An 18,683-nucleotide genomic window follows, 5' to 3' on the forward strand; every position below is an offset into this window, starting at 1 on the left:
TAATGAGTGCACCCCTTTTTGAAAGCACAAAAGCAATCATAACTGAGTGCAGTTGGGTCAAAGCAGTGAAGGATCAAATGTGTGATTGCAAGCTGATTTGTGACCCAGCTGTAAGTGCATGTAAACAACTGCAGCAAATTGCTTAATCATTCTTGGCTAATGCTGACATCAAACTATCTACAACATTTTTGTGAGGTTGTCTCCTTGCTGTAAGGACAAATGCACAAGTATTTATATGCCTTCTGCTCTATTCCCCTGACATCTATTTGTCTTAATTCCAAAATAATACTCTCAACCTTTTTCTTTTTTTTTTTCTTTTTGAGAAGTCAGCTTTCAATTAATCTGGAATGCTGAACTTGTGACTTTGCAGATGGCAGTGCAGTAAGTGACTGATATACTGATATATCTTCATAGGCATGAGATAGTGGCTCTCAGGGGAGATCAAAAGGAAACAGATGCAAGAAAAAGCTGCTGTTATTAGCTGTTGGTGGATTAGCTTACTATCTCTGCAGCAAGTTCCTTGTGGTTGCAAGAAATCATCTCTTAGTATGAGAGAGCAGTCCTGTCCCAAATATCTGCTAGAGAGCATCAGCAGGAACATTAAGAAACAGGTTAAAAATAAACAAAAAAATCCAAACCACTTAATGCTCTTAAGTTTTTGATTGTGCTGTCACCAGTGAACTGGCTCTGGAAATTTTCTCTTGGATGCATCGTTCTGTTTGAGAAAGTAGTCCACAGCATCTGAGGGAATCCTACAGCTGGTAAAAAGGAATTTGTTTCTCTAGTATTTGTGCAGCTGTGCCTACATGTGCCTGTTGAAAGTTCATGCTTTTTAAAAGTTGATCTGTCATATGAACCTGACAGCAAAAATGTGTTGCTGAGGATTTCATGTGCTTGCTGGCCACTAATGAATGCAGCAGCAGTGAAGCGCCCAGGCTGAGCAGGCTGCGATCTGCTTTCACCAGCCTTCACAGCATCATCGCCTCTCCAAGCTGCTGTCAAGCTGCCAGGACACATAAGTGCCAATTACTCAGCAGTTCCTGTCTTCTTCAGGTGCTATTCAGGGCTTGGGAGATTCCAGCTCCAGTTTTATCTGAATGCTGGCAGCCTGCCATGCATTTGTATGAGCTTGACTGCAGAGGTCAGAGCAATTTCATTGCTTTTCTCTGAGAGCTGAGGTGTTGTCAGAGATGTGCTCTTGCACAAGATATTGGATCATTTGGTAGGTTTATTTTGAAGCCCCATGATTGCAGAGGAGCTAGCTGCAGCCATTGAGAATATTGAATGTTCAAAACATGTCAGGCAAGCAGACACAGATGCGCCAGAAAAAGTCCAGTGGAGGGCCACCAAGATGATGAAGAGTCTGGAGCACCTCTCATGTGAGAAGAGGCTGAAAGAGCTGGGCCTGTTCAGAGGAGGAGGCTCATGGGGATCTTAACAATGTATACAAACACCTGAAGGGAGAATGCAATGAAGATGGAGACAGAACTCTTCTCAGCAGTTCCCAATGCTGGGTACCAAAGGCAAGGGGCACAAACTGGACATGTGCCTGGGCACACTGCTCTGGAAGTTGCAGCATGAGCAGGGGTTGGAGCAGATGGGCAGAGATGTCTCTAGCAACCTCAGTCCTTCTGCAAGTCTGTAAAGCACTAACTAGGAACACGTGGCTCCTTATTTCTTATCTAGGCAAGGACTAACACAAAGGGAGATGTTTGTGTGTTCATCTGAATGCAAGGATTATACCAGGATGGCAGCATTCTTGCCAGTACAAGCGGGAAGAAACCATATCAGCACACTCATGTATGTGCTGCTGAGCTTATCAGCTACAAAGGGAAAGCCCTTCTGTCCTCTCTGTTCTCTTTGTCTGATGAGAAGGAAGTGGCATTGTATCCCAAAAGCCACTGCTGGGGTGGGATTGCCTGCAGGGCTCCCTGTTTACATTGGCCATTAAAGGAAAGTACACTTGAGCTTCAAGTAAAAGATATTGACACTTGTTGATGCATACAATTTGTCCCAAGATTTTTCAATCTCTAATCATTCTATGAAAAGTCAAAAAGCTGGACAAGTCACCTATTTGTACAAATGGGGATCAAAAAATACCATTTGCTTCTAATAATTCCCCTCATGAGGAGCGCAAGATGGGAGCAGCTTTTTGGCTGTTTCAAGTCATCAGACGAGCCATAATCTGCATGTTTTATGCTTCTGCATGAGCTCCTGGCCACCTGTGTCATGTCCATCTGTTGACCTGGGCATGAGGCCTACTGACATGGCTATGCAGATAACCTTTCTTTTTTTTTTTTTTTTCAGGAAGTGATGTTAATGAACAGATCTCTGCAGTTTGCAGTTACATGACAAATGCCATCCATTCTACATGAAGTCCCTCTACTGACCATTATCATAGCAGTGTCATTTACTTCTTATTGCTTCTAAGGCATTTTGAGAGATTCATGTAGAATGAATGTAAATGTGGCAGTGATGGTGTATGAATATTCAGAGACAGTCCTTGTCCCTCAGATTATATCTGAGCATTTTAAGTGCATTCAGCTTAAGGCTGCACAGTGCTTTTCTGTGAATAGTAAATTTGCTGAAGAATGAAGCTTTAGAATAACCACATCTATTTTCCAAGTGAAGTGATTGTTGTTAGCCAGCTGTAAGTGGAAAAGGATGTGGTAAAACTGGCTTCCAGGATTGACAGGGCTGTGTATTCCTCTCCACCACTGCAAAGGCAGATGAAGCTGTGTGCTCACGTTCCTCGTTCTGTGAAAGGAAGCTTGAGCCCCTCACAGGGGATGCCTCACATTGAGAAGAGCGCAATATGCTTAAAGCCTGTTCTGCCTTTCATGAACTATTAGAGAATTTTTAGGATAGGGTCTGAAGGCTCCAACACATAGGTGAACATTGAGATTATTTTCCCCTTCAGTGACTGATTTTCCTGATGAAAATGGAAAAACTTTCCTAGGATGGACCCAACTCCTGTACCTGACAGGTTGTCCTGCTCTCTTTAGGGAGAGAATAGCAAAGCTGTTTGGGGGAACACTTACTTACAGGTCTCAGAAGTCCCATAGGTGGTATTTAGGACAATGAATTTCTGCCAGGGTACATTGGCCTTTGCTGGTGCTCTACATCCAGCTGTGTCTTTGTTCTTTCTACAGAAAAGAATGCCAAATGCAATGTTATGAAATTATTGTTTTGCTTCATATGTTCAAGTTGGATAAATTTCTTGCTTGGATGACAGGGGCTTTGTCTCCATTAGTTACTCCACACAGAAAGACAAGATCTGCAGAGTCAAACAGTGCAGATCTCAGGGGTTTTGCTTTGGAACAGCTTTACTTTAATCCCACCAGGACATGTTGAAAGAAACTTGTGGCAAATCAGGAGACCAAATATTACATTTTGAAAGTGTCAGCAAAATCTTTTAAATTATTACTAATATTTTCTTCTACCAGAAGAAAGACTCCTAAGAACCTGACATGTTCATGAGATACTTCTGTGTTGCTGAAGTTTTGTTTTTTGTTGGCAGTTGTATCAGATGAAATTTTAACTGATACTTCTTGAGGTCTTCTGACATCCTATTCAAACCCATATATCTTGCTGTGTATGTGATTTTTATCAAAGGGGTTTTTATATAAAATGAACTCAGACCATATGAAAAAAGTGTTCTTACACCTATCTCTTTACCTGTGCCAAAGAAAGGGAAATATCCACTGCCAGTGTCTCAGTTTTCTTGTTCTGACTCTGCCGTGTGATTATGAAATCAGTTGTGACACATACAAATGTCTCAGCCACAAGAAACTGAGAAAGAGGAGGCAGTAACAAAATGAGAAAGTCATTCAAGTCATTTAAGAGCTGAGAAAAAAATTAGGGACCATGTTTGGGAAAGCATCCCAGCTGCTAAGCAGGAGGTGCCGGTAAGGCTTGTGCAGAAGTACCATGGATTTTCCTTGCCTACTTACTGAAGTTTATGGACACTGGCATGTTGAAAAGGCAGGGAGGATCTACTGGTGCTCTGAAGGCTGCAGCGACTCTGAAAAGGGAGCAAGCAATCAAGGGTGAATCAGTGATTTTCTCATGCAGAAGTATCGCCTGATACAGCCCACAATCCAGAACAATAAGTTCTCCTGCTTCTTAACAAATTTGTGTTTAGGTATTGGATTTTACTAGTCACTCTGGCTGACATCTCTGTCAGTTACACCCAATGGAGCATATTCAGGAAACTTTATTATTTTTTGGTATGTGCTTTGTGTAGTGTTAAACACTACTGAGGGTGCTGGTATGGGTGAACTGCCTATAGCTTCCTGCCAGATGTCTCATTCATCTTGGCATGCCAAAAGTATATGGGAAGGAAAGGTTATATTCTTGCTAAGGTACTGTTTTTGAAGAAGTATTTAAGTCTAAAATCAGGAATAATGTAGATATCAGTAAGCAGCTATTGGCTACTTGAAGAATTTGGAACCTGATGTAGCTTTTGTAGCAAGAGTTAAATAGAACTGTAAAAACAGAGAAATAACGTGGATCTATACATTGCCTTCCTCAACTAGTCTCTCTTCTAACTTGCACGTTACAAATATTAACTGCTTTTAAACCTACTCACTGTGTAACTCCTACCTTCTTAAACATCCTCCCTGAGTGTCATTTGGTGCCTGCTGCTGTATTTTTGTGGTGCCACTTATCCTAAAGAATTCTCTGAGATTTTTCTCAAGTTGAGAATAAATGGCTATGGTATCATAATCTAATGGAAATATAAATCTCATTCAGGCATAATAAAAGCAAATCTTACAAGTCTTAAAATTTTTATAAGGCCAGAATTTCTATTTGATTATTGCTTAGTATTGCTAGTTCAACATGTAACTTGGATTCTTTTTTAGTATGCCTTTAGGAAATAAGAACAACAACACTCATTTCAAAATTTAATTTAAAGATTTATATGCCTGAAAATATAAAGAAAAATGTCACTAAAACAATTAATTTTGGGGGAAAATTATTAGTGTTCATTCAAGGTTTGTGAGGAGATGAAATCAGAAACGTTTTGTGCTTTGGAGCTAGCAGGATACCAGATGGTTTTTAACTGTCTGTTCAGGTTCATTGTTTTAGAAAAGACACTCAGAAATTTGTCAGGACTTTCTCTGGGCTCTGGAAAGGTGTGCAGATCAGTTGCAAATCCGTGTGTGAATAACAGCATGTAGGTGTATTTTGAGATGAGTAGACAAGTGTTTGTAAGACCAACAGACTTTTCTCTCTCATTTTACAGATTCCAGAATCTGCTTTGGTCTCGAAAAGCATTTGTGGACAGTGTGAAGGTGTACAATCACAGTTACATCTATATGCCGGCCTTCTCAATGAAGACGGGGACAGGCCCCTCCCTGCGTGTCTATTACACCCTGAAGGACTTCGGTGCCAAGCAGGCAGTGCTGTTTGCCAACCCCAATTTCCTGCGTGACATTGGCAAGTTCTGGAAGAGCAAAGGTATCCATGCCAAACGACTTTCCACAGGACTTTTCCTAGTCAGTGCCGCCCTTGGTCTCTGTGAAGAAGTAACAATTTATGGCTTCTGGCCGTTCTCAGTGGACCTGCATGGGAAGTTTATTAGCCATCATTACTATGACAATGTCTTGCCCGATTCTGGATTCCATGCCATGCCGGAGGAATTTCTACAGCTCTGGTTCCTTCATAAAAGCGGTGTACTGAGAATGCAGCTAGAACAGTGTGAGGACCCTTTAACCCAGTCTTCTGCCTAAGGATCGTAGCAGTCGGTTTGGGAGATCCACTCGTTTTTAATTTCCATGCTCTCCTACAGAGAGTTCTGATCTTCTGTTGATTCTTTTTAAAGGGAAAATAGTCATGGATCTGCATGGACTTTAAAAATGCTGCTTGAAAGCCAAATGGAAGATGTCCTTAATGTATGTTTTATGGAACTGTGGTGGGGGAAACAAACCTCTCCATCAAGTCCATTCAGCAGTAATGTGAAAATAATGTCAGAAGCAACTCAAATGAACTTTCTGGGTGACGTTTTTAAATGACCGATGTAAAAAGGGCATTAAGGCTCGGAGAGAAATGGGGCCACCCACAAGCTTTTGCTGACAGTGCCAAATATGACTGTCTGTTCAAAAATCCATTTCATTCCAGATTGGCACCTCATATAACTCTTTTTTTTTTTTCTTTTTTTTTCCTTCCCTTATGTGTGTGCTTGTGTGTAGTGGTAAGGGGTATAGAGGAAAGTGTGTGTGTTGTTGACTTTCTTCGTTTCTTTTTTTCCATTTTCTGTTTTCCGATGGAAGAAAGGGGGAAGGTGTGAAAGCCTGAGGAGCTGAGTACCATCAACTCCTAAGACTTGTGAATGTGAAGGGTGCTAAGAATCCGGTAGAAGAATGTACTGGGAATGCCCTGCTACTGAATATGGATGGACCTACCTGGTGTAGGTTTTGTCAGGATAGTTTGGTCATTGCACTTATATCTGTATTAATGCTACCTTATGGGCAACAGCTGATTAAGGTAAATTGGCTTGAAGATAAAAGTTGTGATAAAAAAACAAAAGTGAAGTGCAACCGTGTTTTAACTGACCAGCTGCAAGATTTCCATAGTGACTTTGGTAGCAGGGATTGTTCCTTACTTGTTGTGCTGTTTTGCCTTTGGGATTAGTTCCGTATTCATTTGGACTCCAGATGTTCAGTGACTATCAAGGGGATTTGAGGTGTTCAGTGAAATGCAGAATGAGATTCTTCATGTGCTTATAACAGAAAAACTGCAGAAATGAATGTAAGTGTCATCTAAAATGAGTTGAAACTTTGAAAATCCTTTCTCTTTGTGCTACTAGCTCCACTTTTTAGATTGTAACATTAGCCTTAAAGACTTGTACTTCTGTTGCAAGATTGTCTCTGGTTAAAAGAGAGTCTGAAAAGTAAAACAGCCTTTGGGAGCACTGAAAAACAACATAGCCAGCGAGAAAAACAAAACAAAACAAAACAAACAAACAAAAATAAAACCACCAGAAAAGGCAGGCACTTACATAATGCAGCCTTTCTCTTTGCAATCAGAGAATTATGTAAGCGTGGAAATTGCACTGCGGCTGCTCCGGTCAGTGCAGTGCCTAAAGGACTGTTTTATTTTTGGGTATTACTTGGACAATGGATGATCCTATTGCCATGTAAATGAGAAATCTTTTTGTTTGCTTTGTTCTAACACTGTAGGACAGGAAGAGAATACCTACTTGGTCCAGAGTGCAATTTCAGCTGCAAGATGCTATCACTGTTAACTTTATAATCCAAAATAATGTTCTCTTTCTTCTACTTCTATCGTTAGTAGCTGAAATTCTAGTCAAAATGTTGAAACAACAAAAATGTCATCAGGTTTCCACAACAATTTCCTGTGCTACCTGTTTTAGCTCCAAAGTGCTAGTATTTTGGGGGATGTGTCCTATCGTATGTTGGCAACCTCTCTCTTTGTAGATTACAAGCTGCAAGTTATATAGATATAATTAAAAAAAAAAAAAAAAAAAAAAGCAACACCCCTGGCTCTTCTTTAAATATGAATAATTCGACTATCTATGTAGGACATTGAAAAAAAAGCCTTATCTTGCTTTTTAAACATGTGTTTTGGAATAAAATCTTCTTCCTAAATATGAGTATTCCAAATATACAGTGGGCGTTGTTCCTTAGGTTTACAGTGTAGCTCTAAATTGCAAAGGGGAGATTTGGATTAAATGCTGTTTTAGAGATTATTCTGATAAAATCTGAATGTGCTTCTATAACCCATTTTATCTTTGTCCATAGCTTTTTTTGAAGTACAACACATCAATTGAACATCACTGATAATTCATTCACTTGGATTATATTTTATCTATGATGTGGTACTCAGTAAAGGAGGATTTTCTTTACTGCTCATTAGGACAAATTTTACTGAGCTGCCTTTTGTAGAAAACAGGTGCCTGTATGGGTTTTATGAGATGTATGAAATTTTGCACTTTTTAGTTCTTAAAAGAAGATGCTATCTGTGAGAACAGCAGTCAAAATATTATGTGTTAAGATGATACTTCAGAAGGATGCATTTCCCAGGGGTGTGGGGAAATTAGGAGAGTATGGGAGAACTGCCTCTGTGCTGGTTATTTTTGTCACTTGTACCAGCACTTGAGATTCAGTTCTGAACTTCCCTGATGACTCTCCAACACCCTGGAAATCCCTTCTCTCATGTTCTGGGAAAATGATTTCAGTGAAAGAAGAGAAAAATGAATATTTTCATAGGAAACTTCAATGCAGTATTTCATAACAACTGGCCCCGTGTACCTAGGAGTATTGTATTCCCCATCTCTGTAAGGCTGAAGCTGACTGAATGTTGTGGTCTTTGTGTGTCCCTTTTGATGTCTGCAATCCTGAGGTTTGCAAGCAGATGGTTTTAAAAAAATGATGGGGATTGAAGAAACTAAGTTGTTTGTGATAAGTGTGGCTAATGTTGGAAAAATTGATAGTTTGGGCTGTGTTCACATCTACTTATTGTGAATATAACTGCATCTTACAATGGCAACCACATTTGATAGGGAAGTAAAGGCTTTGGGGATAAATACTTTTCTATAACTTCCAGAAAACTAGTAGCTTAGGAAAGAAGAGACACTAAAATAAATTTCCCTTTTGAGAGAGTAAGTCTACAATGGGAGCTCAACAGAAAACTGTTTTAGTTGGCTGACTTGGCACTCCACACAGGCACACTGGCCAAGAAGCAGCTTTTTGACCTACAATTGAAAAAGGATGCAGGAGGGTTCTGTAAGTATTTTGTGGCAAGAGAAAATGAAAATCATTTGGGAATCTGAGAATGGCAACTGCCTGACAAGAATCTTGGAGTTAATATGCTCCATTATTTCTGCTACTTAGTGTGAGACTTACCTGGTACAAGTCTAGGGGAAGTGGGACCCATGTATTGGATTCTTGGTATGAAATGTGGAGTTACATGTAAGGGTTTGAAGTTGTATCACTTTTGAAGAGGAAGGCTACACGAGGGAATAGGTGTGGTCAGATCCAGGGGGGTAATTTAAGCATTAACAGAGAAATCAGCTTCTCGGAGTTAGCAAACTGTGGGTGGAATGACTATATTTAGCTGGGTGGTTAATTTCTGTCCACTGATAGTAGTGTCCTGAGATTTCATTGCTTGTGTTGAAGTGAATAGAAATCTTAAGGTCTTTTAGTGAAATTCTTTACTCTAGCTTTTCTATTTCCACTGCCAGCCTCTGAGTTTCTCCGGTATTGAGGTTAGAGCTAAACATGCCTGCACCAGGTTGAAAGCTACCACAATTCATCTTCACTAAAAACTAGTTCAGGCTTGCCAAATGGTTTGTTCATGTTCTTAGTTATTAATTTTTTCATAGAGCTGCCAAGATACAGAAATGCTGGAATCATTGCTCTGTGGAGGATGCCACATGATTATAAACAGAACGAATCAAATCCCCTTACAGGAGCTGTGCATGGAAGATATTTGGCACTGGAATCGGTTTTGGTATAATCTTTTCAGGTGCTTAAAAGTTTTTGGGGAGACTAAGGCCAATGTATGAACTTGTGCTAAAACTGTGTAAAATTCCTCCTTTCTGTTGGTTATGAATCTTTTGAAGCTCATTTTAAAGCAAGAAGTTGAAAGAGAAGCTGGCAAATTAAAATCATAAGAGTATATGTGCTCGTGAGAATAAAAACATTTTTAAATTTGACACAGATCTTGCCATAGTTTTAAGGACTCTCTTTCATGAATGCTGTGCTTTTTGTTGATACGAAGATTATCATTTGCAATGAACTAGCCACAGAAGTCAAAGATCAAAGCCTCTGTTACAGCTTAATTTTTATAGAATATAGAAATACTGGCTTTTTTATCAATTTCAATACACTCATCTTTTTGTTAGCTTCATCAGAATGATGTCACAACATACGCTGCTGAGTTTGCATCTCTTTGGAAGCTGAAGCTATAAGCAAGGCATCTGCTGTTTTAAACTGAATCTCTGAACCGTGGTAGTTGCACAAAACACTTCCTTCATGCATATTTATGAAAACTGGTTTAACATCTGGTTCACCCTATCCTGAAATGGACAGTGAGAACAGGAGTGAGGAAGTATGCAATCTAGAAGTGGGGATGGTGAAGGAGAAAAATGCTAACTCGCCTTTTGCTACCTGCTTTGTTTCTCTATCTCAATAGATTAATAAGCATTGGAACAAGTCCAGATTATAGAAAGGACAGGCAGTTCCCAAAATGCTGGATGATGATGGAAAAAATGAAGATCAAATCAGTGGTGTAATAAATTGGACTGTAGAAATTCTAGATAAAGGTTGCCCATTCCGAGCAATTGTAGGACATTTTCTTCTGACAGTGACTGAAAAATGAACTATCATCTGTGACATAAGGTTTTCTGCAGGATGGCAGCAAAGCAGAATGTGATGGCAGATATTGCCAAGAGGCAGTGAACTGATTAAACAGAAACAGAAGCACAGCAGAAAAAAAGAGAGATGATGAAAAATCCATCTTTCCCTTTACTTCCATTCACTCAGAAACAAAAGTATAACAGACTTACTAGCTATTGTCCTAAGTCACCACCTCCTTACTGAAAGGATACTGTGGGATTTAGCCATGGGTTATTAGAGTTAGGGTAGTATGGTTAGGTTGTGGTTGAACTTGATGATCCTTAAGGTCTTTTCCAACATGGGCTATTCTATGATTCTATCTGTTAGCTGATGTTTCCTACTAACAAAAAGTCAGCAGACCGTGTCCGAAAGTGGCTGGTCCTCTGCTTCCTGGCTATTGGAAGGGTGCTCTGGGAACTCTCCTGGTATGCTGTGACATCCCTAATGAGATCTGCTTCTAATATCACATAGCCCCTCCACTTGGGATCATCTGGGCTTTTTTTTTTACGCCCAAGAAGTCATCATAAAGCATCTCTTTGCCATCTTCCTGATGATCACCCTCCTTGGTTTTTGCAAGGTGATTTAAAAAATCGGCCATGAAGAAGATAATACACTTTGTAATTTTCAACCATCTTTTCTTCTAAAGTAACTGGTAAAACCAGGAAGAATTAGCTGTAAGTTGAAAACACAACTTCACTTAAGAACTGATAATTCAATCACTGGAGAACAAAAAGAGGATGGCAGAAGGCTGTGTTTTTCATAATGATTGTTGTAGAATGACTTCTATTTCCTCAAATTCCCAGATTTTATCACTTGGAATCTGTCAGGTGTTTGACTTCTTGGTGGTTTTTGAATGAAACAATTACTGAATGACCTAGTGGCCTGATAATTAAATATAGGAAACTCATTTTCCTGAAGGAAATACAAATAACCAACAGGAGGTTCAACCCATTATCCCTACCTGATATTTCTTTTGCAGCAACAAGAAATTAAACAGTTAGTTATTCCTCTCTGATTATTCATTTTCTTCACTTTTTTTTTTATAGCAGGATGAGATATGGTGTATTCCGCCTCTTTAGCTTAGTGCAAGTACTTAAAATGAATCTTGACATCTTTTCATTTATTAAAAAAAAAAAGCAAAAAAAAATTGTTCCTATTTGAAAATGATTATGTAGTTTCTCTTTGCAACCACGAGAGAAATGGGCACCTCCTGATGGCAGTTCTTGCTTTTTCTGAGTAGGAACTGCATTCTCAGTGGTTCCTGCAGGACTGAAAACACCCCACCTGTGTTTGTAAGGCGGTGAAAAGTTTGCAGTTTGTGAGCGTATTGCCGTGGCTTCATTGCCACTGACATGGCTCAGTGACCTGCTCCCCATCGTTCACACAGACAACACTGTCCTGAGCAGTTCAGCTGTGCCAAGCTCAGCAAACCATGGCATTAAGCAAGTAGTCCTCACCTGTGTGAAATCAGCAAGCATGGGCAGGACAGAACTGACCATCATCCACCTCTGGGACTGGGCAGCCACCATGTGGCTCCATGTAGCACTGCCCTGGGTACGATCAAGCAAGTCCCACTGCAGAGCAGGCCTGAGATATGGCAAGGTTATCACTCTCTTCCTTCACAGCCAAAATGCTGGGCTTTCCGAAAACAGTGGCAGACTATCTATTGCTTTGGAGACCAACCCGCTTCTCACCCCAAAGCACTTTTGATTGCTAGCAAGTCTTAGTAGCACCTATTAAAACTGCATCTTAAAATGATCTCCACCTACTCTATGCTGTGGTTGCGTTGGTCAACTGTTGAGATGAATATTTATCCCATCTTGGTCTAAAGCAAGCAGCACTCAAATCACCTTGAATTTGCTGTGTTATTTAGTATTTTCACCTTTCAAGTACAACTTTTTTTTCTTTTAGCCTAGACGTAACTATCACGAGTGAACCCAAAGGCAGCATAAGAAAACGTCACCACAAATAGTTGTTCTCTGGGTTTAGGTTTAAGCCACTGCTCAATAAAACATGAAAGTACCTTTTGAATAATTCCTGGTGTTTTCTAATTGTACATTCAACAAATTGTTTTGCTCAGCTAGGGCCCATAGCAAAGATGTGTTACATCATTTTCTGTTTATTGGAAATGAACAATTACAAAGGCATAACATTTTAAATTCTTAAAATTCTTTAAATTCTTAACAAGAAGCTAGCAAAACTCCATATTTCATGAGAAGCTTAGTTTTTGTTCAATTACCTTGGTAGTAAAGGAAAAGTTTTCACTGAAGAGGTGCAAAGAGGAACAAAGATTTTGATTGCAAAAATGTCCTCTAAAGGACCGAGGCTCAGACTTAAGGCTCTCTCAGGGGTCTCAAGACCAGGATCTCACCGCGCTGCCCAAAGGCTGAAATGAGCGTTGAACTGAGGTGAAACAAGCCCTTATGTGGTCACACTATTGCAAAAAAAGGCTTGGCAGTATGTTGAAAACATTTTCTTTGAGTGTGAGACTTCTATGTGTGAGGAACACACCAAAAGGTGAACATCTTATGATGTGCAAGGCAAGGACTTCCAAAAAACCTATTTTTTTAAATTTATCTTGTAAATGAAATGCTCACTGAGCCAATATTGAATTAGATCAGTGTACAATGCTCTTGAAATTCCTACCCCCTGAGCATTTCCAGAAAAATATCCATGCACAGACAGAAGTAGTGTTTTTTTCCTTTGTTTGTGCTCTTCAATGTGCATTGAAAATGGAATGAAGCCTCAATCAGAACTCTTATTTACCCTTTTTAGAGGTGTCTGTAAACTGCCAAAATGGCATACAGGCACACAATCAAGTGGATATAAAACAAAACAAATGATAGGTTGAAGTTTATAACTCGAACACTGATATCTTTAAGAACTACAATAAAATAAATTATTTAGTGAAAATAATCACATATTTTGTGAAAAAGGATCTCAATTTTTGCTAAAATAGATATGCCAGTAATTGAAGAAGCAGTTTTCAAGTTATTCAGCACTTGTCGTTTTTTACTCAAGTCCGTGCTTCTGCAAAGCTTCCAATTTTAGGCTACTTTCGTTTTTGTCAAAATGAAATAAATAAAAACCCTACCAAACTGAGAACATCGGTTTAGATCTTCTGGTGTCTGTCTGTTACTGTTTCTGTACCAGCATTTAGGGGTGGTATCTAAAGAACCAGATGAAGATCAGAAAGGAGATCAGGAAAGTAACACAATTTTTTGATAGAGGAAAAGGAGATACCTATATTCCAATGCTTTGCTGAACTGGGACCTGAAGTTATACAGATATAAGTTCTCTGTTCTCTTGCTTCTCAGCTCCTCAGTTCTTGTGGTACTGGGGAGAAACCTGCCAAGTCCACAGGTTGTTTCAATCCTCCCTTGCCCTATGTGAGTTTGATGAACTTTCTTCTTGGTACTCAAGGTGGAAATATGGAAACACAACACAGGAACATAGAGCACTTCAGTTTTATTAAAGCTGAATGTGACCAAGCTTGCATGCAGTATTTCATGTCTTTCCAGTACTAATTACTGCATCAACTCTGAAGTACAGCAGAGACTTTCTTATTTCTCATGCCACTTATAGGATGTTTGATGTCTTTCTTCCTGCTGTGAATGCTCTCTTGGGTGAACAGAGACTATACTTAGCTTGCTCACTGAGACAGAGTTGTTATGAGAGTCAGTTACCTCATATTTGGAAAGTAAGGGTAGAGATTTAATAAATTGCAAAGCTTTATCTCTTTTCAACAGTGAAGGCAAGCAAGTAAACATACATATTTGTTTGACTGAATTTATGCGTCCAGGTTAAAACCCACCCTCATGGTTAGCAAGTACACAAAGGACATTCCCTTCAGATAATGCATAGCTTGCAGAAAGCTCAAACTCATAAATTTTAATAAGAATAATAGGTTTTCTTCTGTCTGCCCAAATCTCCAATTTATAAACTAAATTCTCTTCTACCATTCTGACTCCGGACAAATCAATAGAATTGCACAGATTTTAATCAGCTGTCTGTTTTCAAACCTGGGGGAATTCATCCTATGAAAATTTTAAATTGAGCTGTTTCAAAGCAAAGCCAGGCAATGCTGCCTACATACAGGGTCCAATTCTGTAAGGTACAGGATTTTTCCCCACAAGTAAAGAGCATGGATGTTTTCTGCTGTTCTTTGATTGCTGCTGTGAGGCCAATATCTTTCTGTATTTCAAACATCGGCCGCACTGAGGCATCATGATCTGAAATCAAATCATGATTTAAGTCATGTCCTACATGAAGAATTGTTGCAGCAAGTTGCAGAGAAGTGATTCATGTACTGCACTGTCTGCCAAGTATATTTTGTGAGGAGGATGAAAATGAAAAAAAGGATTTTGCTGCAGTGTGAAGCTTCTCCATTGACCGCCTGTATCTGAGAATTGGATGTTCTCAAGTGATTTATGCTCCGTGATGGATCTGAAGACTGCTAATGTTTCCAGTCATTGTCAAATCATTTTTTCAGACTTTAATAATGCAATGAGATGATCTTTCCCCCCCTGCTATTCAAATGCAATTTTTCTTTTCTGATAATTCTTGAAGGGAAAAATTTTTCTACTGGCAATTTATATCAAAGGCTCAGTGCTAGTCTAAGATATCAATTGTCTTAAAATGCTGAAATGGTGGTTCTTCTGTTTTCTCCCTGTGTAGTCCACAATGCCCTCTTTTCATAACTCTGCATATGATGACTGACAACAAATTACTTTCCATTTCAAACATTAAAACTCTGAAAATTCTTCTGGCTTTTGTGGAACACCTTCTCACTGCAGGTGTCCAGGTGTTAGACTTCCTGCAGCCAAATCTTGAATCTTTGCATTCATCTTTGTTAACTCAAACCAGCCATCAATAAAATACAAATTCATTTCCAAAATAGCTTTCAGCCTCAATGTAAAATGAGGAATCTTTAACAAATGCTCATGATAATGACCTGCTACCACCAAGGTGAAATACTGTTTTTTGTTTTCATTGCATTCAATATTTTTTATCTTCACACAAGTTTCTATTTCAGATGAGGTATAAACAGCTGAAGTCAGTATGTCTTGTTGTCTTCATGGTTTCTGTGCATTCATTCTTTTCCATTGACCTTCCTTATTTTTTGTTTGTTTGCATCTCTGTGACTATTCTGCAGATTCTCGTGGAATCATAGAATAATAGAATGGCTTGGGTTGGAAGGATCTCAAGGATCATCAAATTCCAACCCACCTGCCACAGACAGCTTCCAGCCACTAGGTCAAATAGCAGATCAGATTGCCCAGGGTTTTTAACACCACCTGCCTTTTACCTGGCTTTTAACACCACCAGGGTTGGGGCTTCCACAGCCTCTCTGGGCAACTAGTGTATATCATGTACATAATGTAAGGCATCCTATCTCTAATTAAGTAGCACCACCTAAAGCATATCCTTTCAGAGAGAACTTTGGCATTTTTTTCACCTGGGAATTAGCATATGCCTTCTGTTTATCCAATGTCAAAATTAGTACTAAGTGTGATGTACAGCAATTGCACTTTGTAAGGTTTCCATTCCTCTGGAGTCTTACCAGCAGTCAGCATTTTAAATGAAGTGGATTTTGCACTCTTCTTGAGTGTTCTAGTCCGAAAGCACTGATTCTGGTGCTAGTGTCTGGGCTCTCTTAGAAGCAGAAGCTATGTCAAGTGCTGTAGTAACCTGATAGCAATGCTGCCCTTCTTCCTATGTTGTGGAAAGAAAAGTGGTGCAAAGCATTCTCATGCCATATTTTAGCCCTTTACAGGTTACCTTCCTTTAAAATTATTATTAATGTACTCAAGGACAAAAATAGATATCTAAAAAATAGATGAAATTCTGTCCTTACATGTAAATTTCAAGACTTCTAAGCCGCTGTATTTCCTATGCACACAGCTCACCCTGCTTTAACATGTGATACTGCAGGTTCCATCTGGCTGTCTCTGAAAGCTCAAGAGAAAAGCAAACACAGATATGAAGGAAATTAAAGGTGCCTCACTGTGATATTTTTATAGAGTGGTATGTCGCTTTGATAATGAACTGTGAAAGATAGCATGCAGATGCTGATGAATGTAAATGACTGCATGAGTTCTTCTTTTAATGTTGAGTCCATGAGGTGGATTATTAGTATAAGATCTGTGTTGTAAAAACACTGAAAAGAGAAGTGATGTGGAAAGAAGATATTTCTAGTGATTTGTAGTGAACCACATCTTCTACCTGTCTTTTCATGACCAACCTCTGATTCTGATAAATGTAAGCCTTAGAGGTTTGATGGTAATAAACAAACTTACAGGTGGAGTAGCTCTCTTCCTAAAGTCCAGTATGCTTCCTTCCAGCACTGTAAGGGGGTATCTGTCTGCATTTCCAACAGATCAGACCTATTCCCAGGCTTGGGTTGGCAAGGCCGTGTTGGTGGGGAGATCAGTGCGACTCACGCTTAGTGTGTGTTTCCTGCCCACTTAGTTCAGTTACCTGCTGGTTGCCACTCTGATAAATAAGTGACTGTGGTTTGACGTGTAGCTGCAAGGCTCCTGCCCTCACTTTCCCTGTCCATCTGTGCACTTCAGACCTTCCGCTTTGTATCTGACCCCACTTGTGGGTCTGGCTCTGGGGGCAGCCTGCTTGCCCTCCTCTAGGTGGAGTGTTCAGGCAAAATAATGCTTGCATCAATGGAGAAATAGAGCTGAATTTGAAATAGCACACATGTATTTTTGGTAGGAGCTCAGTGGTTGAAACAAGCTGAGCTGGGATCAGTCTGTGGTTTGTAGTGATGCTGGCATACAGGAGCACAGGCAGGACAGACCCACGGTGCCTCCTGGCTTTTAGGGACTGGGTGATTTTGGGAGATTTTGTTCTCTCATACAAGACTGATGTCAGCTGGTGATGGCATCATTTTACAAAGAGCAATGGGATGTGGGACTTCAGTGTTAGATGGTGAATTTTGCCCTTGTGTTATGCTAGTAATTTGATTTGCATCTTTCCTATCTTGACAAGTTTATAGAAAAAAGTGATGATAATGTGGTAGTTCAGTGTCTTGAGATGGTTTTAAAGTGGATAAGCAAATCGTTATGCCTCTGAGGTTGTGTAATTCTGTGGATTTGTCTTACCTCCAGCGACTGACGTGTAATATTAATCATTTGAGATCTATGTAAGCTTTACATGTGGAAGTTGTGTCAAAATGACACGAGCACTTGGCTAAGCATACTGAATCATCATCATTCTGGCATGCTCAGGGGCAGAGGTACTTGTGTAGAGTGTTTTAAACATCGCAAAGTGTGTTGTTGTTTAGCGTATTGTGATTAGGGCTTCAGTCTAACTGTCCCCGAAGTAGCAAATGTTCACTGATGGCTAACACTGTTACAAGGACTGAAGGGGTGACTTTCTTTGCCTGGCAATAATGTATTTTCTATTATGTCAAGAGTCTGTTCATTTTCAAGTAGTGTGCTGTGCTCCTTTGAAGAATGTCTTTTTTTTTTTTTTCAAGTGGTTTCATCGTGAATGTACCCCAAAATGTCTAGATGTCTTTCAATAGCAAAGATCTCTTTGTTATTGAGTGTATTATTTATTAATAGTACATTGTTGTCATTTTCTAGTCACGTTTTACAAATATACCATTAGCATCTCATGTGATTTTTTATAAGGGAAGTCTTATTTATAATATTCATGCACGTGGACAGAAACAAATCTCAATTTTATAGTAGTCCATGCCTTTTTTCATAGCTGAAGCATTTTAATGAACACAACTGGAAGGGAGAGGCTCACTGTTTTAATTTTGATGGAACTTTACATAGGTAACTGTTATGTTATTTATAATTTGGTTTTACTGATCTTAACAAATAAATATCTCCACTTTATGAAATGAAAATATTACTTGTGGGCCTTCTTTTTCTTCATCATTTCCCCATTATGTAACTCAGTATGTCCAAATAATGAAAGCCAATTCCTCTTTCACTTTATTTTGTCCTTCATGGTCTTCTGTCATATCAAGGTTTACATACATTGTCCTTATCTGATATTACTATACCCATCTTCCTGTTTACTCAGATCCTTCTCTTTGTTGCTTATTCGGCGAGACAACTTCATTTGTAGAATGTCTGAGAATTTACTGGGAGTTAAACTTGGATGTTTTTACCTTCCCAGAACACTGACAAAAATGACTTTGAGTATATCTAGAAGTTCCAAGTAGATACAACCATTTTGTTGAAGAGATTCCCACTCTGCATTCAAATCAGTTGAACCCCACTTGCTTGGAATGGATATTTCTATATTCAGTCTTATACTCACATAAAAGACTTTTACCACATTTCTTAA

The 18,683-nt window shown here is 39.3% G+C and overlaps 1 protein-coding gene across 1 annotated transcript in view; it reads left to right on the forward strand.

The window, feature by feature from the left end:
• The window catches only part of ST8SIA1 (ST8 alpha-N-acetyl-neuraminide alpha-2,8-sialyltransferase 1), a 127,949-nt gene extending 109,712 nt beyond the window's left edge, over positions 1 to 18,237 (forward strand). Inside the window, exon 5 of the mRNA XM_031597143.2 lies at positions 5,249 to 18,237. Coding sequence (XP_031453003.1) covers positions 5,249 to 5,735 — 487 coding nt within the window. The 3' untranslated portion in view covers positions 5,736 to 18,237. The remainder of the gene's footprint in view (positions 1 to 5,248) is intronic.
• The last annotated feature ends 446 nt before the right edge of the window (positions 18,238 to 18,683 follow it).

This window comes from Phasianus colchicus, chromosome 1 (assembly GCF_987193195.1).
Source record: "Phasianus colchicus chromosome 1, bPhaCol1.hap1.1, whole genome shotgun sequence".
Taxonomy (NCBI): Eukaryota; Metazoa; Chordata; class Aves; order Galliformes; family Phasianidae; genus Phasianus; species Phasianus colchicus.